This window comes from Barbatula barbatula (genome assembly GCF_947034865.1).
Source record: "Barbatula barbatula genome assembly, chromosome: 3".
Lineage (NCBI taxonomy): Eukaryota > Metazoa > Chordata > Actinopteri > Cypriniformes > Nemacheilidae > Barbatula > Barbatula barbatula.
Genome location: NC_136764.1, coordinates 19,001,708 through 19,024,667, shown reverse-complemented (window position 1 = coordinate 19,024,667; position 22,960 = coordinate 19,001,708). Strand labels below are relative to the sequence as shown.

The 22,960-nt window shown below is 38.5% G+C and overlaps 2 protein-coding genes across 4 annotated transcripts; both read left to right on the top strand.

Moving 5' to 3' along the window:
* Positions 1–2,023: 2,023 nt before the first annotated feature.
* crtc1a (CREB regulated transcription coactivator 1a) lies at positions 2,024–14,228 on the top strand. 3 transcript variants are annotated; one of them, XM_079453816.1, is made up of 14 exons: positions 2,024–2,201; positions 3,793–3,909; positions 4,009–4,146; positions 4,335–4,396; positions 4,650–4,744; positions 4,874–4,959; positions 5,031–5,074; positions 5,769–5,980; positions 6,836–6,972; positions 7,474–7,647; positions 8,957–9,061; positions 10,290–10,376; positions 11,274–11,454; positions 11,640–14,210. In XM_079453816.1, the coding sequence occupies exons 1-14, from the start codon at positions 2,076–2,078 to the stop codon at positions 11,789–11,791; spliced, it is 1,716 nt and encodes a 571-aa protein (XP_079309942.1). In that variant the 5' UTR covers positions 2,024–2,075; the 3' UTR covers positions 11,792–14,210. The 3 variants fall into 3 exon arrangements, with proteins under 3 accessions (XP_079309942.1, XP_079309944.1, XP_079309943.1); XM_079453817.1 differs by having other exon boundaries at positions 2,061–2,201; positions 4,021–4,148; positions 4,337–4,396; XM_079453818.1 differs by lacking the exon at positions 8,957–9,061 and having other exon boundaries at positions 11,640–14,228.
* Positions 14,229–16,396: 2,168 nt separating this feature from the next.
* Positions 16,397–22,795, top strand: crsp7 (cofactor required for Sp1 transcriptional activation, subunit 7). Its single transcript, XM_079453286.1, has 3 exons — positions 16,397–16,760; positions 19,796–19,870; positions 20,041–22,795. Exons 1-3 carry the CDS (start codon positions 16,689–16,691, stop codon positions 21,694–21,696), a joined length of 1,803 nt encoding a protein of 600 aa, XP_079309412.1. The 5' UTR covers positions 16,397–16,688; the 3' UTR covers positions 21,697–22,795.
* Positions 22,796–22,960: the final 165 nt, after the last annotated feature.

Genomic DNA, 22,960 nt, shown 5'->3' with positions numbered 1-22,960 from the left:
TATCATGTATTACTTTATGCTATTCCATACTATTCATAATGTACGGTTGTATTATGTCTCTTACAAATATCACTTAAATGTTTTACTACCGTAACTATTTTGCTGAATCCATAAGGAACATCTATTATCTTTAAAATGGTCTGTTTTCGAGTGTATCTTTATGTTGTGTAAACCAGTTCCAGCTGTGTTCTGAACTGGAGCTCAAGAAAAGTGAAAATTATGACAGAAGGGGGTTTGAGTGAGCGGTTAGTTGCAACCAGTGTTGCCAGATAGAGTTGATGGTTTCCAGCCCCAAAACGGTCCAATACCAGCCCAAACTCACACAAAACCGCTCAAAATATTTGATTAATAATTGATTAAATTTGACATTTAGCTGTTTTAACAATTAATGTACAATGCAACGGCTAGCGACACACACCAGCAGCAACGGAACCACAGAAAAATGACGACATAAGACGTTCATATCTATGGCCCATGGCCCCGCCCTCACACCACACACAATGTAGTTTTACAGTGTAGATTTAGTTTAATGATCATTCATGTGCACAATTCGTTAATAACTAATTCAACAATGTGTATTCAAATCACATTTTATACTTCAAATATTATTATTTTTTCTATTATTGTGACTACATTTTACTCATTATAAGATGTGTAAGTGAGAGGGAGACAGACAGACAGAGTGAGATCTTAGGCCTACCTTTAAATGCAGAACAGAAACAGGGTTTCTCTTGTAATTTCACAGAATTCTGAAGGACACAGCGCGCAACTTTTCAGAACTATGTACAGTCTTGCTATGTAAAATGCTCTTTCAACCGGAGCGTTGGATATGGGGAGAGTGAGGATGTGAATTGCACCTAAGGCTAAATCCTGGAAGCAGGAGTTTCCTCCAGCATCTTGAAAAGATTCTACCTCCAGCCAAAACACATCTATGATGAGAATCCCGCGCAGGCAACATTTCTCCACGGAGTCTCAAGTAAATCTGGCGAGTCTGAAAAGAACTCCTTAGGCAAATTAAGAGACTATGATTTTTTTGATGATTTTTTTTACATTACAGAAGCGTGACATAGTAGTTCCAACTTCCACTGCAACTCCTTGCCTTCAGGTCCGAATCACTCTTCCACTCCTTTCTATCACATTTTGTATATGTTGCCCACTTAGACTTGGGCACATTGGTTGTTTATAGTGTGGCTGCTTCTTTTTTGGCGGTTGCAAACTATCACTTGGGCATCATTGGGCGGGTTTAGTAACGACACGATTATGGGATGGAGTACACGCACACTTGGGTTTTGTTCAATAATAAGCCTATACAGTGTACATGTTTCAAACCCGCCAAACTGATTCCAAATCCGCCCAAATCTGCTCCACCCGCCCAAGCCAATTATTTCCCACACAATGATATTCAAAACCGCCCGTTCTGGTAACACTGGTTGCAATTTGCAACCTCGCCGATAGATGCCGCTATAAATCACAGACAGCACGCGTAATAGCTTCTAACGTTTTCTATTCAAATTTTACAGTAAACTAGCAAGTTTGCTTTGTTTTAAAACATTATAACAGTTTGTTAAAACATGCATAGACCACTTCGGATGACGTAGGCTAAACAACGCTGGTCCAGAGGAACGTCCTGTTTCAAACACAAACGTGAACGAAATGCAACCATCAGAACATTTATAACCGAATCAAAATGTTAAACTAATATATTTAGGAATAATTAAGATGTAAAACAACCATAAATGAAACCCGAAGAGCCTCTGGACCAGAGTTTGCCTTATGATCTCTCCCTAAATGAATATGCTTGCTAAGATTTTCGTTACATCAGAACAATTAAATTTTTCAATGTCATTTTGCTGGGAACAAATTGGCATTCAACAATCTTAGAAGAAAAGCCAGAGAAGCATATAAAAACATCTGAAAGGAAAACACTTGCAACGATAGCATTTAGTGAAACTGCGTTCGTCCTCCGTCCGAACTCTCGCGTTCCAGATGTGCGTGTGTTCGGTACACCCACGCGCACGGAGGCGCGCACGCAGCAGCGTCCCTCGCTGAAGCAGAGCGGAGCACAAGAGTAAAACATGGCGACCTCGAATAATCCGCGCAAATTCAGCGAGAAGATCGCGCTGCACAACCAGAAGCAGGCGGAGGAGACAGCTGCGTTCGATGAGGTGATGAAAGACCTGAGTATTACCCGGGCGGCCCGCGTAAGTATATGTTTTATCTTGTAATGACAGCGTTCATTATCGTTCTTATGATTGCTGTTGATACGACGCGCACGGAAGCCGCCTGTCGAGACGTAAACAATAACAAACGCCCCTTTCTGGCGTGCTTTAATCTCTGGGGTTGATTAAGGGATATATGTATTGACGCCTTTATGAACATACGGTCACGAAGAGGCCTTATAAAAGTTGCCATTCTTACAGCTGCAGTGGACCATTGCAAATGGATTAAGCATGTGTGTTTGACAGCCCACATTACAGTCTCTCACCATTGTATATATGCACTGTGATCAAGGCCATATCTCTGTCACGTCTGTATTACGCAATTTGTTTGAAATGTCATTTTTAACTCAGGAGGTTTCCATTATGTGCTCAATAAATGTTTTATACAGTAGATGTATTTGCGTTGTTCAGCATTCTTTGCTCTGCTCAGCCCAGTTTCACAACACTCCTGTTCAGTAACAATCTGTGTCATCGTGATGCTCTTAGTGAATAATGCTCATAGATTTTTATTGAGCTTTACATTTTCTTCACTGATTAATTTCTTCATATATATTTATCTGCCGCTGTATAAAGTCAGTACAGTATGAATCATGCCATATAGTCTGACATTAGTAGAAGGTAGCTCTTAAGCAATATTTTATATTGGTTTTATGTTTATTGTTTTTGCTTAAATCCTTGACGTTAAAAGGCTTTTCAAACTTTAATGCCAAGCAACCCCAAATATGATGATCCTTTCATGAGGGCCCCCTTCCTAAAATGCATATCCATATATTTATATATTTTTGTACAAAAAATTTAAAATATGTTAGATAAATAAGTGTGATATTAAAAGACACCGTATTATATATTTATAGAAATATTGGATGCATAAAACTAAAGAGAAACATTTTCAATTCAAATTTATATGAACTTTTACTATCTTGTGTTTTAAAAAGAACATTGCCTTGAGTGAGTTAACCTCAATGAGTAATATAAATGGTGTGAAAAACTCTCTATGAAGATAAACATATATAAACAATTCTGGAAGGTATGCATAAAAAAGTGAAAACTTAAAAAGTTTATAAAAAATTTATAAATAATGTTCACGTCTGAAATTCCACAGACCCGTTTGAATACCTCTGCAATAGAGAACAGGAATGAATGTTAAATGATGAAATACAGCAGCATGTATTGATCTTTTACCTGTACAGAAACTATACTAAACTATCCTCCTTTTACAAAGAAAGGCTAAATCTATTCTAATGCAAACATGCAATTCTATTTGCACGGCCATCCCCACATGATTGGGCTCAGTGGAATTGTTTGTGATACTTATACACACACGTACACGCTCATGCTAGGTTACAAGGACAGATTACCTCCTGAAAAAATCTGGTGTGAAGTGCCATGCTGAATGACATATTGAGGACTGTCCCCGGTGGGATATGAACCTATCATCTTTTCGGTCTCTCATTTACTGCCTCAGTGCAGACAACCCCTTGCTAGAATCAATAATCAAAGCATTATAAATGTTTGTTTAGCTAGGCAGCTGGGAAGTTACCGTCAGTATTTCTATTTTATACTTTTTTTGCAGTTACAGTTACAGAAGACACAGTATTTACAGCTTGGTCAGAACCGAGTCCAGTACTACGGTGGCTCTTTGCCAAATGTCAATCAGATTGGAAACAACTCCATTGACCTTCCCTTTCAGGTGAGAAGAGCTCTGTTACGCACAATCAAATGTAACGGATGGAATGCATCAGTAAAAGTGAAATGTTGAAATGGTGCTATTTTTCGTTATTTGGTATAGACTCCTTTTCAGAATTCCGGGGTGGACACAGGTAGAATGACTCGTCACCATGGGTTAGTGGACAGGGTGTATCGAGACAGGAATCGCATCACATCCCCACACCGCAGACCCCTTTCTGTGGACAAACACGGACGTCAGATATCCTTTATAAGTCAATTTATTAATGCGATATGGCATGGAACCTGTGAGAACCTGAATTGGTACCCTGTTGTTTGGTTGGTGTAGCATACAAAAACAAACTTTCTATTTTTTTACAATTTGTGTGGCTGTTTAGATTTGATCGGTTTTGCATTCAGACATGTGATTTCCTTAATGTTGATTCTCACATTGATAGCTGCCCATATGCTTCGGTGTATCTGTCACCACCACCTGACACCAGCTGGAGGAGGTGAGAGTTGATACTGTTTGCATGTGCTGAAGATCACTCATTTGTGCAGAGCTCGCAAGACAGAGAAACTGATTCATTTCATGTCTATAATTACATATATTCTTAAAACGGGTTAGTTTTCAGATATATTGCTGATTTTGTACTATGTCAATAGATTCTGACACCATTTTTTTATATGTGCTGCCTAAAGCTATTGTTTAAATTCTATGACTTTGTACATGGTTCTTTATTGTTTTTTGTGCTTGTTTTGTAGGACCAACTCAGACTCTGCCCTGCACCAGAGCACTTTGAACCCAAACCCACAAGATGGATTTGCGGGAGGTTCTCAAGATTTGCAGCCAAAACAAGGTTTGTAATGTCTTTAGTTTGTGTTTCCTCCTCTAGAATACTTGTAACAGTGTAAGCAGTATAATGAGCTGTTACTTGTAGAATTGTCTGCACACTTCTTTCAATGTATGCTTTCATCCCTCTATGTAGTTCTTCTTCTCACTATGCCAGGAACAGGGGACCCAGAGAGTGACTTGGACGAAGAGAGTCAAAAACAGATATGGGATCATAAAAAGGTATACTTGAACACCTGTGGCGTTACTGTAGTTCTGTCTGTTCATTTATCGATGTTTTTTCTTTCTCATAGAATACATCATCAAGGCCCAAATCAAACAAAATACCTGGAATTAAGTAAGTTTGGTTTTATTCCATGTTCATCTGATAGATCGGTAGATAACCGAGGATAGTTTTTTGACGTTCTGTGGGTCCAGCTATTCATATGGAGTCTTGGAGAGACAGTATTTATAGCAGGCATGAAAATAAAAATAAAAATGCAGTTTAATGCAGTATTTTCTGGTGAAAAAAAACTTTGTGTAGCGCATTGTAAAAAGATTTGAATGGAATCTGATTTTTTTCTTTTTGAAATCGCCTGGAGGGTAGAGTTTAGGTGAATTGAACGGCCTTGCCGCATCGCGGTTGGTGGTTACAAGGTAAAAGGGTCATAAATGCAAACTATTATCAGATCCCCCTCCCTCCAAGGTTAGCTAAAAAGTAAATAGAAGAATTCTACAGTGACTAAACTGTGTGCGAACAGCTTGTTTACCATTACGGTTTCTGTAATGATACAGACGAGGAGGTTGATATCTCTAACTAACCAACATAACCATCTGGACATATAATACAATAGGTGTGTTCGTGAGCACTTCCTATCTTGTTGCGCTTGAAAATACTCTGACAGCAGTAGACTCAATGCTTTTCTGGTCATACATATAATTAAGTTGATGACATTATATCAACTTCGACATTACTTGTTTACTAGGAACTTTCTCTGTTGAGGCACATCCAATTACGTACTTATTAACAGCCCTCATGTTCCTTTTCCCAGCATATTTCCATCTCCAGATCAGGAAATGACTGCATCTCTAATCCCAGCGGCGCATAACACAGGCGGCTCGCTGCCAGACCTAACCAACATCCAGATCCCCCCACCACTCCCGATACCTCTGGACCCTGACGACTCCTCCTCCACTCTCAGTGCCTCCAACAGCACTGGCAACCTGGCCAATACTCACATGGGCCACACTTCTGCCAGCCAAGGTGATTCCATTAACCATATGCAATATATACGCAACCATAAGCGTATATAGGCTATGTGTATGTAAAGATATCTATAAATCCTGAAGGGCTTTATTTTGCGATGATGACTGACCGATTGTACATGTACGTGATATTTACACATAGGCTGGCCAAATAAGGTAATATATTTAAAAAGGGTTAAAAAAAAGCAAAAATGATTATGTGAGAAGATAAAGAAATAAGAGAGGGCTTCAAGAGACATTCCCTCAGGTACCCCTTTTATTCCTTTGGTCACTTTTGACTGAAACATTTCACTTTTTTTTCTGAATAGGAAATTAATGGCAAACAGGAAAGAAGTTTAATGTCTCATTGACTTAGTTTATCTGAATGGCATGAAACTTGGTGACTTTTGTGGCACTTGCATGTAAACTCAAAAATTAATAATAGATGTGATTCGAAAAGGCTAAATTATCCTTAAGTCAAGTTTTAATTTCTGACTGCCATTGGAAATGAATTGGAATAAGAAAAGTTTTGAATTATAATACAATTATATTATATAGAAATATATATAATAATTATTGCGTAAATAATACATAAAACCACCAAATTCTGAAAAAATGTAAAATATTTAAGAAAAGAATATTATTGAACATAAATATATTACACCGATTTTACTCAAAATCCTGGGCCGACCCTGAAAAGTTTAGAAACATTTCAACACTTTTTTTTTTATTTTTACATATTAGATACTAGTACTCTTCTGTTTGTAAAATGTCAGTAACCATGTAACCAATATGTGTTGCTGATTTTCACATTAACATTCAAAATAATCAAAACAGAATTTACTGTGTGAGGTTCTAAATGTTGTTGTTTCAGCCCGGCCCTCGGTGACGGTGAGCGTACAGCGCCGACACGGGAATGTGGTTCCTCTTATTCTCAACACAGACTCTCAGCAGCATCAGAGTCTCCAGCAGCTGTCTCCCACCCTCTCTCCCCCACTCTCTCTAGCTCAGGTAACACTGCTCTTACACCTCCATCTGCTGAAACCATCCGTGTGCAGTTATTCAGGTTGGTGTTACAGAAAGAACATTCAGTTCTTCTTCCTCTTCAGCTGTCTGGTCCAGAAGGTTGTGTAAGAAAACACGCATTAATACTTTGCAGGTGTAAGTGTGAGGAATGACAGGCAATTCACAATGCATCCTGCCAGCTCTGCAAAAGACTGTTGGATTGATTCGAACATTTTCAGCTGTGGTACTGTAATAGAGATGGTTATGCATTGTTTCTTTTTAGGCAAAGTAAACTAATGTGTTAAGTGTCAGGTGTGGTAGTTTGTTGTGATATAAACACGCAGATCAGTTGTAGATTTCTTGCAACAGTGCTCATATACTTAATTGTAATATGCTACATTAGAATGCATAGGAGACACAGATGCTGAAATGTAAATCTAAATCAGTTGAATAAAATGGCATCTTTTACAGGCTTTGAAAGACTCAGTCTGGATCTCTGTTTAATAGGCGGTAACGATAGACACCATGACGCTGGAGCAGCAATTAGCTCAGTACACTTTCTTCAGTCAGCCGTCCACACAGATGGGAGTCAGTGGACTTCCTCACCACCAACAGAACACTCAACTGCCACCTTCCTCAATCAGCCAGACACAGACCTCTGTGGACTTTGACATTAACACGGTAAGGTCACATTTTAACTTAGCTTCTTTGGTGTTTGGCTTTCTAGTTCTGGAGTGTATAATCAACTGAGAATTGATACTGTAGATTAAACTATATTTAAAATACACCACCTGTGAAAAGGGACGATCTTATTTTTTCTTTCTATTTTTCTACAATTTTGATGAATACTAGTCATAACTGTGAAGTAAGTGTATGGGAATTAAATGGGTGAAGAATGGATAATTGTTCAACTTTATTCCTTGTATTGAAGCATAAATGTAGCTACACTCTCAACCAACTTTGTGCTTTTTAAACCATGTTGTAGGTGCCACCAATTATTTGTTCTAAGACTGTCAAGCACTTACATATGAGCCTTAAAGGCACAATATGTAAGATTTTTGCATTAAAGGGGTGGTCTGATGGAATTTCACTTCTTTAAATTTAGTTTGTGAATAGTATAGCTGTTTGAGCGTAAAAGACACCTGCCAACACACACTCTTAGCGGTAGACCAATCACAAAAAACTGGCTCCGTTTGACCAATCAGAGCTGTTCAGAAAGAGGGACATCATAGAACCAAGAACTTAACAGCCTGTTTTCTGAGAATCAAGATGTTAAACAGGTGAAACATGTCAAATGTTTTTTGAAACTCAAATAATGAACACCCATTGATTAGCACATCATAGAATAATAAAGACCAATAGGTAAAATATGACCCCTTTAAAATATTTGAAACAAAATAGCAGTGTTATATATTTTCCTCAGGTGTGTAGTTACAATATCCCCAAAATGAACGGCCTTGCTCACTGCTTTACCCATGGTTTTATTTATCTCCTTTACAGCGTTATCAAGCTACACATTTGTTATTGTTTTGAATATGTGACCTTCTAGCAGCAGAAAATACATATTGTGCCTTTAACATCATGATTATAATAGCAAGAAACACAAATTTGAAAATGCCTTCAGACCTTTTACTGGTAGTGTAAATAATTTATTTAACCAGCTTTGTTTTTGGTGCTTAAGCAATGAGACTTTTTAATTAAACTCTCTTTATTTTGAACATTTGCTTAGCCTTGACAGAACTCTACCTGATATCCTGGTCTCTTCCTTAGAGTTTCTTTTTATGAAGATGCAGCCATTTTGTTCTGATTACAGTCATTGTCCTGATGACAGGGTGCTGGTAGTGTAATTGAAATCTCATAGTTGATCATTTTTGTAAAACTTTTTTGTTTTAAAGACACAGGCCTTGTAACACTGACACTTCATGACAGTTGCCTTTCAGAGGTCCCCTACAGGGGCTCTGGGTGTCTAACTTGGTGTTGTCCCACATAGGCTTCTTCCCTCCAGCAGTACCGCTGTAGGGTGGGGTCTTCGGCCAATCAGTCTCCGACTTCTCCGGTCTCCAATCAAGGCTTCTCTCCGGGGGGCTCGCCTCAAGTAAGGGCGAATCCAGCAGCCTCTGCTTCCTCCCTGTAGTTTGTTTTGTTTGGAGCCGATCTGGAAACTATCCTTTTAGCCGCTCTGTGTGTCTCAGTCCCGTCCTGTACCCCAGTCTCTCTGATCCCGGCTGCTTTGCTGTGTGTCTGAGCTCCACTCAGTTTTTGTGTGTATCGTGATGACTAGCGAGATGGTTTAAATGTACTCGGTGAACGTCCCATTCCTGTTAAACGTTCTCTTACTTACTTGTACGTATTGTGTATATTAACGTACTACTGAGTGTCAGAGTGTCAAGCACAATTGTGATCCTTGAAATAAAAAAAGTAAGTAACTACATTTGAAAGATTTGAAACGTGAGATCTGTTATATTGTGTCTTCAACAGGGTCTGCAGGGGGTCCATAATTATAGTTCAATTTACTTTAAAGATGAGATTTGTAGTTGGTTAATTCATCTAAAGTTCAGCTGATTGTTTTATTGAGAATTCATATAAAATTTCCAGATGGAAAAAAATTTTCTTCATATATTTAGAAAGTAATTATCAGGCACACTTTCTTGAACATTATAGACTTATTGTGTTCTTATTGATTAATCCTCTCCTTCCTGTTGTTCTCTAAAAGTCATTATTGATGAAGGTCTGAAATTATAATTGCAGTTTGGGCTAGACAACATGACATGGTGATGTGTGATCTGAGATCTTACAGTACATCCAGGTGTTTGTTCATCTGTTCCTCAATGCTTTATCAACATTTATGTATATGACATATGCACCATGTGTTTATGGAAATGGCTGGTTTCATGTTGATACAGAATTAGGCTTATTTTTCTCGCATCATTAATTGCAATGAAAAATTTAATTTTGTGAAATGTGAAGTCGCAATGTTGTTTTAAATGGATTGTTCACCAAAAAATGAACATTCTGTCATTATTTACTCATTATTAACTCTTTAATTACTTTAAATTTAGTTGTTCTGTTGAACACAAAGGAGGATATTGGGAAGAATTTTTAAAACTAAACATTTCTAGGGTACTATTAACTACTATAATAGGAACACCTGTATAGTTAAAATACTGTTGGTTCCCAGATTTAATTTATTGAACAACAGGAGGGTGAGTAAATGAAAATGTTCATTTATGGGTGAAATATCCCTTTAAAGCCTGTACAGTGATCTCTACTGATAATATTAAGCCTCTTCACAAATGGTTATGTCTGATATGTTTTTGTTTTAGCACTCCTCCATTCTGGGAAGTGTCTTTGGTGATGCGTTTTATGACCAGCAACTGTCTCCCCGGCAGACCAGCACTTTGTCTCAGCAGGTGAGGGTCTGGCATAAATAACCTGAATTGTTCTTGAGCTGGTTTGGACCATAAGTGGGTTTATAAGCCACAGGTCACACATCGATATAAAGCAATGTAACGTTTAAGTGGAGCTCTAGGATTCCTTCTAGGGTCCATTTCTTCTAGATATGAGAAATATTGTTTTCCTTGCCTCTTACATGTACTGGCCACTAGAGGGAATCTAAAAGCTTTGAGATTATCATTCCTAGAGTTTCTTTTTTCCTGATAAAGTAGAAAGCACTTATTCGTGCCCATGTGGTTTTTAAACCCATATTGTTTTTACATTAAAAATGGGAATTGTAGGAATGGTGAAACTGCAGTTTTTTGCATATTAGAAGTTCTACAGACTTCTTTTATGCTGCTTTGTTTTTTTTTACTTTTGTTATAAGCTATATATAGTTTGTGTTTTTAATTCTAAAAAATGTGGGGCATGTTCTTAAATCAGATATTTAAATGGAGACTTAACTGTAGCCAAGTGTATACATACTGTCACAAAAAAAGATTCAAGTTGCTTAAAGGTAAATTTACCCAAAACTGAAAATTCTGTCATCATTTCAAACCTGTAGGGCTTTCTTTTTCCTGCAGAATATTTTAAAGAATGCTGGTATTTGAACAGTTACTGTACACATTCAATTGCATTGGTTTTGTGCCCATTCAATAGAAGTGACATTCTTCAAAATATCTTCTTTTGTGTTCTGCAGAAGAAAGTTATACAGGTTTGAAATGACAAGAGAGTGAGTAAGTTTTTGGGAGAACTATCCCTTTGACAATTGACAATGGGACAAGAACAGCGTTTTCAATTTATGTTCAAAAATATTATTTGCCTTATTTTGTTTGCATCATCCAAACCTACACTACATTCTTTTCAATCTTTAGCTGGAGCAGTTTAACATGATTGAGAATCACATCAGCTCAAACAGTCTTTACACAGAGGGATCCACTCTAAACTACTCGCAAGCCGCAATGCTCAACCTGACCGGTAGCCACGGCAACCTGCAGGATGCGCAGCAGCTAGGCTATAGCAGCCATGGGAACATCCCCAACATCATTCTCACAGGTATTGCACCTGCCTAAGTCAGATATTGCATAATGTTGCCTGCAGCTTTGTAATACTTATGCTTGAGTAAAAAAACAGGAATTTAAACATCAAGGAGGATTTTTTATCCAATTTTAGAGTATTAAATTGGTCATTTTGTAGTCGCATTAGCCCCCTGGCCTATTGTAAGATCTTCTCTCTAACAGGTGACGTAAGCTTTGACGCAGACTCCCAGTTCCCCTTGGATGAGCTGAAAATCGATCCACTAACGCTGGACGGCCTGCACATGCTCAACGATCCCGACATGGTTCTCGCAGACCCCGCCACAGAAGATGCTTTCCGAATGGACAGGATGTAATCTGTTAGGTATATGATATTCATTTGTCCTTTTTTTTAGATCGGTATTAAGATTCCACAGCGTGTCCTAACCGATTCTCAAAGCTCACCTTTAAGGTGGGTTGTGGCCGTGATGACTGAGAATGTTCTCATAGAAAAACTCTAAAAGTCTAAACTAACGAATCAACATTTCAAATGTTGCCCATCAATTCTTAGGATTATTCTGACACCTTTTAACACTACATGAGTGAATGAGTCCGTATTCTCCCTCGATTCCCTTTCATATGTTCTTCCGTTTTTATTTTCTGTAGAAGTCCTTTCTACTCCCCTCCAGTTTCATTAATATATTTGCAGCTCACCTTTTACAAACTTGTGTTACATGCCACTTTGTTTTGACTACAGATATTTATTTATGCACTTTTATACTTGCATATGCCACCACATTGTTTGCCATGAGTTGCTTTTATTATTTATATTCGTAAACAAGTGTTGTTTGACACCAATAATGGTAAGAAAGGAGTTTTAATCCTCCCCATTTTAAGGGCAGTACTGATGACCTCATGCATGAAACTCATTTTACACATGAACACTAATGTACTCAAGGACAGCTATGTTTCTTCAGTGTGGTCTGAATATGATTGTAATCTGTCATTAATGTCTAGTTTTGTCACACTGTAATGAGATAATGGTTCAAGTTCAAATGAGTCTACTTCAAAAGAATCTTTATATCACATATGCTTGATATGGTACATGTTTAGATGTGCAAAATATGCACACGCTTACACAACATTTCACTAATTAAAAAATTAAGCAGATCAACTGCCTCTTAATCAAACATTTCATTTTGGACCCTCTGTATAGTCTGCATGTATCTGTAAGCACAGTCATGTTTACTATCATTGCAGTGGACCTGATACAATCAAAATATGCTGCCGTTAGTTACAGATTACGTTTGCTAGGAAAGGAACATGAAGACACAGTACATCATTATGATGATCGTTTGCATACATGTATCAAAACTAGTCACTGTGATAACCAGATTCTGCCTTACACTGAGAAGATTCAGTATTTTGTCAGTTTCGTTCTGTAAAGATTCTCTTGTATTTTGTTAGTGAAATGTGGTACTGTAAATTTAGCTGTAACTTATTGTGACTGGTGCACTGCGCTCATATGTCTTTTGGTTCTCGTGACATCATATGCCCAAAGGGGGAGGTTTAGTACTCTTAAATTTTACTTTCTGTTTGATTATTTGAAAATCCTATCAGGTGTGTGTTTTCTTTATACTTTTATAAGTGTAAGGATTTTGTTTACAAAACCTTTAAAAAGAAAGTTAATACAATGTTTAAAGTAAATAATGCTAAATGCAAAAGTATATATATATTTAAGAAATTTTGTTTCTCTAGTCTACATATAAAGGGATTACCAGATTTGGAAAATCATCTATGCAAAGTGTAATCAAATGTTCTAACAGAAAAAAATACTAAAGAAGAGCTCAAACAGAAGTATTGCTTTTACAGCATCCATAGGTTCTGAGTCAGTGGAGCTGAACCTTAATTGTTGCATGGGTTGCTTTATTTTCAGCAAAGTGGACAATAGAGCAGCGGAAAATGCATGAAAAATGCTTTTAGATCTCCACTTTGTAGTGGTTCATCCCATGATTTCACCATGTAAATTTGTAACTTGTGTACAAACTTAAAGCAACTTACAAACATGTGCTTTGTCACAGACAATTGTTATCATGAGGATCATGCTGTGTATGTTAAAAATGTAAAATACTTGAGGGGAAGGATGTGTCAGGTAAACAGTTACTGTTATATTCCTTTACTTGACTGTTTCATGGAAAGAACCAGAATGTATTTCATCACATTTTATGTAGGACCAAACATATTATGAGCTAGCATTATTTTGTTACTGTGACGTGAACATTTCCATGTGCATCATTGTGACGCTTTCATTTCACTTCGCATTGTACATAGGCTCATAGCTGATCACCATCGCAAGTATTGATGATTTGTAAACTGTTCACTCTTAGCTTTTTTTCACATCTGTATGTGTAGTTAGCGTTTATGTGAAGTTCTAACTAGAGTATATCACCTCTTACATTTACTTGGCACTTTAATCAGTACTCGGTCTCTTTTTGAGTTCTTTTTACACCCCTCTGAGTGACTGTTAAGTGCACATAGGGTTCCCCCTATGTTTGGCCGACTTTGCCTTCTACTATAAGACAAGTATTTTTGGAAAAGTGTCTGTTGTGTATTATGATTTTATACTTGGTCAATGTTAAAAAAAAAACTTTTTTATGTAGTTTTAGGAAAGTATGAATGTGCCCCGATAACAAGATGCATTAAAGAAGGCAGGCAATTTTTCTGTATCTTTGTAAAGCTCTCATCTGTGGATTAAAGTGTATCATTACCATGAATTGAAGCAACCCAGTACTGGCCAAAAAAAAGGAAAGCTTGAAGAAAAAATGTATTTCATCATTGAAACTTTCTCAGTAACTAATGTATGCACAGCCTTCATGTACATAATGCTACACTAATACTATATTTTAAAATCTATGATTAGAGCGTAAAATATAAGAAATCTTTAATATATATATATATATATATATATATATATATAAATAAAACAAACAATATGGAACTGTATGTTTTTACATTTTAAAATGCTTGAAGTGGACTCTATACTGTACCTTTGTTCAAGGTTTTCTAACTTTCCTCTAACTCATGGTTTAAATAGACATCTGTGTCCATTATCAAGTGACATCACACTTCTAGCCAAATATTAAAAATCCCTGCTGCAGATGTACATGCAGTATTGCTTTCTACACACTGAACTCTGTTAAAGCTTTGTGAAATAATATCCTCTTTTGTCTTTGTTTTGTAGTGTTTTCAGTAGAATTATTCATTTCTGGCAGATGTTGTTTTGTTTAGTTTTTCTTATGTATGTGCAAATGGAATTTGATGTTTAAGTACTGTAAAAGTGTCAAGGTCTGTTGGCTGCAACGTAGATCTGTGGTTTATTTGCTATGGTTGCTTTATCTGCTCAGTTCCTAGATTTACAAATGTTTTTTCCTTTAAGGCAGTTTACTTCAGGCTTAATTAAAATATTGTCACAAGTGTCTACATAATGCAGGTAAAAAGAGACACAATTTCACTAAGTTCCAAAAGGACATAAATTCAGAAATGGACAAAAACTAAACATACAATGTTATTATTTATTGTTTACCAGAATACCTGGATATAAACTGGAGTAGTATAAAAAGGTTTTCTTTTGTACTTTACAAAGTGTTAAAGTTGTTTTCTCATAAATTTATAAAGTATTGTTTTAATGGTGATATATTTTATGCATCAATGAGTGTGCCAATTGTTGTTTTCTTCAAAATAACCCTATAGAAAATAACTATTTTCAACAACTTTTTTCTTTCTACTTTTCAAAAAAGTATGTTCAATCAGTCATTTCAATCATTTGTCAAAATGCCCTGTTCATAAAAGCAGAAAGTAACAGAAAGTGTGCATGTATACGTTACCTGCATTCGTTCTGTTGAAAAAGCCAAAAATTGTTACTTAAACCCTTTAAGTATGCTATTCAATTCTTTTAGTTGAATTATGCTCAGAATAACTGTAGGTGCTTTTGCCTCATAAGAAAATTATTTTTGCACTGTAGGACACCCCTGTTTTAAAAATTAAGCAGTTATTTATACTGTATTATTTCTTCCTGGCCATCTTTTTACATGAAATCTATATCACTTTAGCCTTTGACAATGAAAACTTGCTTTATATTGGGTGAACTTTTGCTGCATGGTACTGAATATTAAAATACCTGTAAGTCTTAATGTGATGTTATCAAGCTCTAAGTATATCGAAAATGCTATTACATTACTAAAACTCTTGCAACTGGAAATATTTTCATATCAAGTGATTTTGTATTGTTTTGTTTTAACTTAAAAAAATGTTTTAAGGCGAGATGACATGTTAACACAACCCAGTGGAATTAAAACACATAACTAAAAACTTTACAATCCTGTAACAGTATGTGCATTTAATGAATGTGAACTACTGTCTTAGTAGTTCATGTCTCTACAAAGGCAGCTAATTTCTATTTTTTCAATGTATGATCATTCAGATGTTGCACATACATTAGACGGCAAAGTTCAGACATTAATTCAATTTTTTGCAACTGGTCATCATGGTTATACTCACCAAATATGCAAACCCAGCTTTCAGGAACAGCTTTGCAGCTCTGTGGTTTGTTTATCTGACCCTTTAAAAATGAAAGAAAAACATGTTTCTCTTACAAATCGTTTTCTATCAAATATAGAAAGCCAAAAGGAGACTATAAAACGATGTGAGGTGTGTAGATGTGTGCTACTTATTTAAAACAAAATGTTACCAAGCTCAATTCCATTGTCCTTACTGTATTTTTCTGTGTGGAAGCTAAAGTCTTTGTACCTTTGCATTAATATTTGTTTATTGAATTGAATAAAAAATTTACAAATGCACAATTATTTGTCTTTTGTCTTGTTTTAAAAATTCAAACAGATAGCGGTTGGGACTTGCGACAGCATTCTTGTGCAAATAAATAAAAACAATTGATGTTTTTTGTCTTGTGTGTAATCCTGCGTGATGACGTCAGGCGGCGTCGCGCTCTCCCATAATGCAGCGGTGCTGGGGTTTTGATCCAGTAGAGTTCATGAGAGATCGGAGAGAGCGCTCGACGCAATGAGGCGGAGAGAGACGTCGAATCTTCATCTCCCGACTGAACACACATACACACCGTTTCAAGCCAACAGTCACATCAGAAACATGTGGTTCCGCCACCTCTCGATCCCCCCGAGAGGCCTGTGACTTCCTGCCATCCATTAAGCCCTTGAATCCGGAGGATTTTTCCCCCGTCGGCCGATTCGCACCGAGCAGGCAATGACAACGGCCTCCGCAACCCCGCAGCAGATGAGAGACCGGCTGCTGCAGGCCATCGATAGCCAGAGCAATGTGAGTAACCCCGCTCACTCTCCAGCCGCCCGAGTCTCGAAGCTCGCTTTGCCCACCACAAATACAGCTCGTTCCTTTATTTGAAAGCACGCCGAGCCCCTGATTTCACGGCGAAGCTGACGCTGAGTCTAGCGTACGTTAGCTAGCTTGCTAACTTAACGTCAGGCAGGCACATTTTTCTTCCGCGCTGTGCTAACCGAGCAGCTAGACAGCCACGAGTTAGCGCACAGTTCAAACGTATACGTGCAGTGAAAGGTTTTAAACAAACACCCGCCTCGGTTCAACATGCACGGTGTGGTCAGACACAGATGACATGGTGTGTGAAGTCTGCGTGACATACATGTTGTCCGTTAGCCGTTTGATGTCAAGCTACCTGCTATTGACTTCTGGAGCAGATGTGTAACTTCGAATGGTCCGCTCGATGCTTATTATAAGTTTAATAGTGTCCGTGCTATACATTAGTGCCATGACACACGTTGTTGTCTGCTTGTGCATCGCAGTTTAGTACTGAAGCAAGCTCGATATGTGTGGCTAATGTGAGGTGAGGCAGTGGCACTATCCAAGCGCGAGCAGATGGGCGAGTTAGCCCGGAATGTTTGCTTGATTCTGTATACAGACCTAAATCACAATCACAGATTCGTTTGCATTGACGCACTGAAACCGTATAAGAAACGACTGTGCTCGTGACTGTCCTTGGTGTTTGTGTGCGGATAGCTAACCCGAGCACACATAAGCAGCTACTGTCCGGCAACGTTGCGTTTAGTGCTAACCGAAGACCCAGACCTAACTAGATTCTGCTGGCTGGGAATGGTGTCAGCCACATTGCAAACTTTAACTTGGCTAGCTCCTCAACGGAGGAGAGGAGAGGAGAAAAGCGTTCAAACGAAATGCATGTGGGAAGTTGTCACCATAGTGATGCAATGCCAATAGACTTTTTCACTATAGTGATGTGAATGTAAACAAACAATATAGCATATCCTAACTAGGAATGTTGCAGTATAGTCTAATTGATAGTAATCGTGACGTGTGTAACCGTGACTATTGATTTTGTGATAATATTACATGGTAATATTGTAAGTCAATGCCAGTATTTGAGAATAGTAGGTGGTTTTCCTTAAGAACCACAAGGATTGCAAACTCTCTTTCACTTTGTCAGTGGTTCGTTTACTAAGAGGGAACAATACCAGCGTTATTAATGTAGGAAATCATAGATTTATCGTAAAGATTGCTACAATTACCATGTTATAAAAAGCCAATATAGTGACAGCCCTAAGCCTAATAATAATAGCTTATTTTATCGCTGCTGCTTTAAAAAAACAGTGTAAAAACAGAAATGCAATATATTATACGTCACTATATTTTCAGAGGTGTATAAATACATTACAATATGAAGCGTTATGTTTATATTACCTTACATTGAGTTATTTCTATCTACATAGACCGTGGGTCCCCTTGCATGGAATGTTGTTGACATGTCGCCATGTTGTTTCTGCTTTAGCCCCAAACAGACGAACTGCTCCACAGAACGTGTTTCGTAAATTTGTTATCTCTTTCGGGAAAGAAGTTTAAACATTTTAATATGGTGATGTGAACTAAGCATAACACGCGATCCGCCAGGCCGCCGTATGTGAACTCAAAATAGTTTTAAAAATATTTTCTGTAAATTAGAAAGTCATTACAGATGAGGTGAAGAAGCGTTAAATAAGACAAGACGATTGTAACCCTGCTGTGACGGAGCATTTTATTCTTATGGAAATAAGAATATTCGAATAGCATTTTAATTTTCGAATAATTATTGCTGTTTGAATATTCGAACATTCGTGCACATCGCTACTAGGACTGCACAATAAATCGCAGTTTCCATTAAAATCGTGATTAAATCGATGTGGCTATCGTGATATTGAAATCGCAATGGCTACAGTTATGTTTTTTTGCGCAGCTTGTTCGTGAAGCACGGCTCGGTGGCGCATTTGAGTCCCTTAAAACATGCATTTAAAAAAAAAACAACACCCGTAACATCATCCTTAGAAAATACAATATTATCAAGAAAATATCTGAGGACGGAAAACTGTGAAAGAAACATGCCATATGCTGAAAGGAAGACGGCTTTTCCTGGTTAAACGTGTGGTACTTCTTCAATGGAGCATTGGAGTTTCTGTGCAAGAGCGCCCTCTGGCTTTAGGATGCAGCTGTACGCAATGACAAACGCAGTTTGTTTCATTGACAAACTGCGCATAATACATCGCAGCCAACCGCCAAATGCATGCTGTTTCTTTTCGATTAATCGTTTAGCCTTAATCCCGAAGCTAGATGCTGCTAAAATATTACACACAGTCTCTTTAACTTGCCACCAAACAACAGAGTCTTTCAATTTAGCCTAATTGTCTAATGTGTATAGATCAAGTTGTTTTCGAGTCTGGTCGACAGTTTTTTATAATTTGGATTCTTTCAGGCACTTTGCATACACTTGTTGGTCTGATGTGAATGTGATTTGGTGCATTGGGGTTAAATTGCTATGTTGAGGGTCAGCATGGACACAGTGGTGTCCTAGAGTACATGGTATAATCGGTTGTCTGTTGTCTTGATTTTCTCACCCTCGAGTTGTCCCAAATCTGTTCAACTTTCTTTGTTCTGAAAACATAAAAAATATATTTGGACGAATGCTTGTAACCAAACAGTTCTTGGCCACCATTGACTACCATAGTAGGAAGAATGTCAATAGTAGTCAAAAGTGCCCCAGAACTGTTTGCTTTCCAACATCATTCAAAATATCCTCATTGTATTCAACAGAACAAAGAAATGTATACAGATAACTATGGGGTGAGTGAATGAAGACAGTTTTTTATTTTTTGACTGAGAAAGACTGTCTGCTATTGGGTTGTTTTTAAAATAATTTATGTGTTGCTCAGGTCTCGTTGAACTCTTGTTTTCAGAATTGAATACGGAGCACGATATTCTTTATTTTAAGTAATAACAATAATGTTTGTCTACTTATTTTTTGTTTTTGTTAAATTAATTTCTCTATTTCTAAACAGATCTGTAACATGGTTGCAGTTCTTGAAGTTATCACCCATTTGGAGAAATACCCCATCACCAAAGAAGCACTTGAGGTTTGTAGTGATAATCAAAAAATGTAGCTTTCTTTAACTGACTGTCTTCTAAACATATTTTAATAAAAAATACATGCATTTGTAGTAAAACAACCAGCTATCTGAACCTCAATGGTTCCCATAAGAAGAGTAATTTCTCCCCATTTCTTAAAATTGTTTTTTCAATGCAGGAAACTCGCTTAGGAAAACTGATCAATGATGTGAGGAAGAAAACAAAGGATGAGGACCTTGCCAAACGTGCCAAGAAACTCCTACGGAACTGGCAGAAGCTCATTGAGCCCGGCCAAAGCGACACCCCTGCAAGAGGAGTGCCGAACGTCCCAGGCTCCGCCAATGGAGGTCCTCACCCCTGCCGGACAGACACGCCTCCAGCGGTCCCCCCACCAAACAAGATCGCCCCGGAGCTCAAAACCCGGAATGATGTCCACAACACTTACTCGCCCAAGGCTGAGAAATCCGGCATTCGAAAACGGCGGGCGGAGCAAAGGGACAATCCCCATCTGCCAGCCAAAATAACAAAAACATCCATTTATGAGCAAAAGTATTCTTCCTCCCCACCATCAAATGGAATTAGGGGGAGTCCCGAACCTCTCCCAGAGAAAGATAACGATGCGCCATCCGACAGAATGCGCACGGAGCACCTTGAGAACGACAGGCAAAACAAAATTCCTGTCAATGCTGTGAAGCCTCATCCGAGCTCTCCTGGGCTAACCAAACTACCTAGCACTTCCTCTTTACTCAAAACGTCAGTGTTACAGCAGCACGCGAGAATGGATGGTGCCGTAGGTGGGCAACATCAGCCTAAAAGCCCTCGGTACTCCTCCAGTCCACGCAGTTTACCGCACGAGACAATGGCCAAGAGGTCGTCGACATATGCACCAAAAGGGACTCTTTCGAGCCCGTCCCAGAATTCTGCCCAAGTGCCCTCTCCTTTGCCTACATTGCAGCCTTTACCCTCCCCGGCCCAGATGTGCATCGGTGACGGTCCGTCCTCCGTAGGGCTGGAAGACTCCATGCACTTGCACAGATCGACCGAGAGAGTCTCCCAACCCACACACAGCAGCGCAGCACTGGAGCCGCTCACTTGCTCCCCGCTCACCACCCACCAAGCAACCCACAGCTTGGAGGTCTCCGAGACCAAGAGTGAACGAGACGGGGCGAACTCCAACTTGGACAGCAAAAAGCGGAAGAAATACAGGCCCAGAGACTACACGGTAAACCTTCAGGGGCAGACTTCAGAGGACAGAACGAAACCCGTGCGGTTAAAAGAACGCAGGTTGACCTTCGATCCCGTGACGGGACAGATTAAGCCCCTCTCTCCGAAAGAATCTCACCACGAGGAAGAGTGCCAAGGACCGCCAGTTACAGAGGTCAAGAGGACCGAGATGCCCCAAATAAAAACGACTACGCCTACGCCTACATCTGTCCCCAACCCCTTTCAACAGACGAACTGGAAGGAGCTGTCCAGAAATGAAATCATTCAATCTTACCTTAATATCCAGAGCAATGTTCTAACGTCCTCTGGAGCACAGACCCACGGGGCACACTTTTTCATGAATGAATATTTGAAGCGAGAGGAACACGATGTAAAAGAGTCCAAAGTAACGCACGTTTTAGTTCCAAGCGACCCTGATAGCGAGCTTCCCGGGGTGACTCGGGAGGTAACGAATGGGGACCTTCTCAGAATACACAGTGAACACTGGCCAGGGGTGAACGGTTGCCAAGACACCAAGGGAACCTGGTATGATTGGACAGAGTGCATATCGTTGGATCCTCATGGTGATGAGAGCAAATTGAACATCCTGCCATATGTTTGCCTAGACTGAGAGAACAGGGTTTGTGCTGGAAAAGTTTTCAATGTTCCAACTGTGAGTCGGAGGAGAGAGAGTTGCTCTCCTCGTTGCTCTGCGCTAGGTTCATCTTACAGGTGTAATGAATGAACGAGGGTTGTTCCAAGTTCAGTTTTCCACAGGAAGAAGCTGAAAAGGTGTCCTGTTTGTAATGTGCTGCTACCAACGAGAATTTGCAAACAAGGGTTGTATATAATGGCTCGCAGGGATTTCATTGGGCCAGTTATTGCACAATGTGTGAATAGGAGGGTCAGAGCGAGCATTGAGCAGTACCGATATGTTTAAAAGCAAGTCGAGAACATTTTTTTGGCAGTTTCAAAAAGCTTTATGTGACAAAGAATAAATTATAAAAGTTTCTTATCATGTATGCATCTATTTATTTGACCATTTTTGTTTTCTTTTCATTTTTCTTATCCACTAAGATACATGCAGATATGTTCGAGGCTTTTCTGTTTACGTCGCATATGTGCCCCCTTATTTGTGATGTACACGAGCCGTCTTTAAATGCGTTCTGTTCAACAGCGGCTTTCACACGCGCATGCTACTTGCAGTAGATACCGACATTCCATACTGTACCAGACATCACTTCTTGCTTAACGTTTCTTTCTCGATATATCTAAAAGACGTGATTTTCATATGAGAGAAGAGCAATCTATTTTTAGATGTGTTAAATAAAACGATATTTTAAACAAATCTGTTTGCCTAGATAATAGTAAAACAAAACAAAAAAATATGGATAAATATGTGTGAAAAGTAATCATGTCCTAGAGGAGAATGTTTGAATGCAGTGAATGGCCACTGAGGGTGCTACTCTTCATCTTCATACTGTGAGGACAGGAAAGCAGGAAAATGTTTATATGCTGGAAATATACTTATCATTCCTTTAGATATTTTTTGCCTTACTGAGTACCATTCAACAATGACTTTATTTGAAGAGCCTTAGTGAATGTATGGCATTAAGATTTTTGTTTAGGTGGTACAGAAGGAAACCCCTCTTGGCATCTGCCATGGTATTTTTTTTCTCAAATCGGCGCATTGTGCTATAAATGTGTCAATAAATATGCGCATTATCCTGCTTGTCTGTACATAGTTCTTGAAATCCATGTTAAGTCTTCATTTTTGTTTGTGTGTGTTTGTGAGTGACATTAATTTGGGAGAAAAAGCATTTTGAATGAAAGACCCAATCGTTTGTGTTGCTGTTTTCACAGACATTCATAGACCTAGATTTATAGGTTACGGT

Excerpts from the sequence above, each read along its gene's own strand:
- crtc1a (XM_079453816.1), top strand. The coding sequence starts at position 2,076 with ATGGCGACCTCGAATAATCCGCGCAAATTCAGCGAGAAGATCGCGCTG. Across the intron at positions 2,202-3,792 it reads GTATTACCCGGGCGGCCCGC|TTACAGTTACAGAAGACACA; the intron begins GTAAGTATATGT and ends CTTTTTTTGCAG. Across the intron at positions 10,377-11,273 it reads CCAGCACTTTGTCTCAGCAG|CTGGAGCAGTTTAACATGAT; the intron begins GTGAGGGTCTGG and ends TTCAATCTTTAG.
- crsp7 (XM_079453286.1), top strand. The coding sequence starts at position 16,689 with ATGACAACGGCCTCCGCAACCCCGCAGCAGATGAGAGACCGGCTGCTG. Across the intron at positions 16,761-19,795 it reads CCATCGATAGCCAGAGCAAT|ATCTGTAACATGGTTGCAGT; the intron begins GTGAGTAACCCC and ends ATTTCTAAACAG. Across the intron at positions 19,871-20,040 it reads TCACCAAAGAAGCACTTGAG|GAAACTCGCTTAGGAAAACT; the intron begins GTTTGTAGTGAT and ends TTTTCAATGCAG.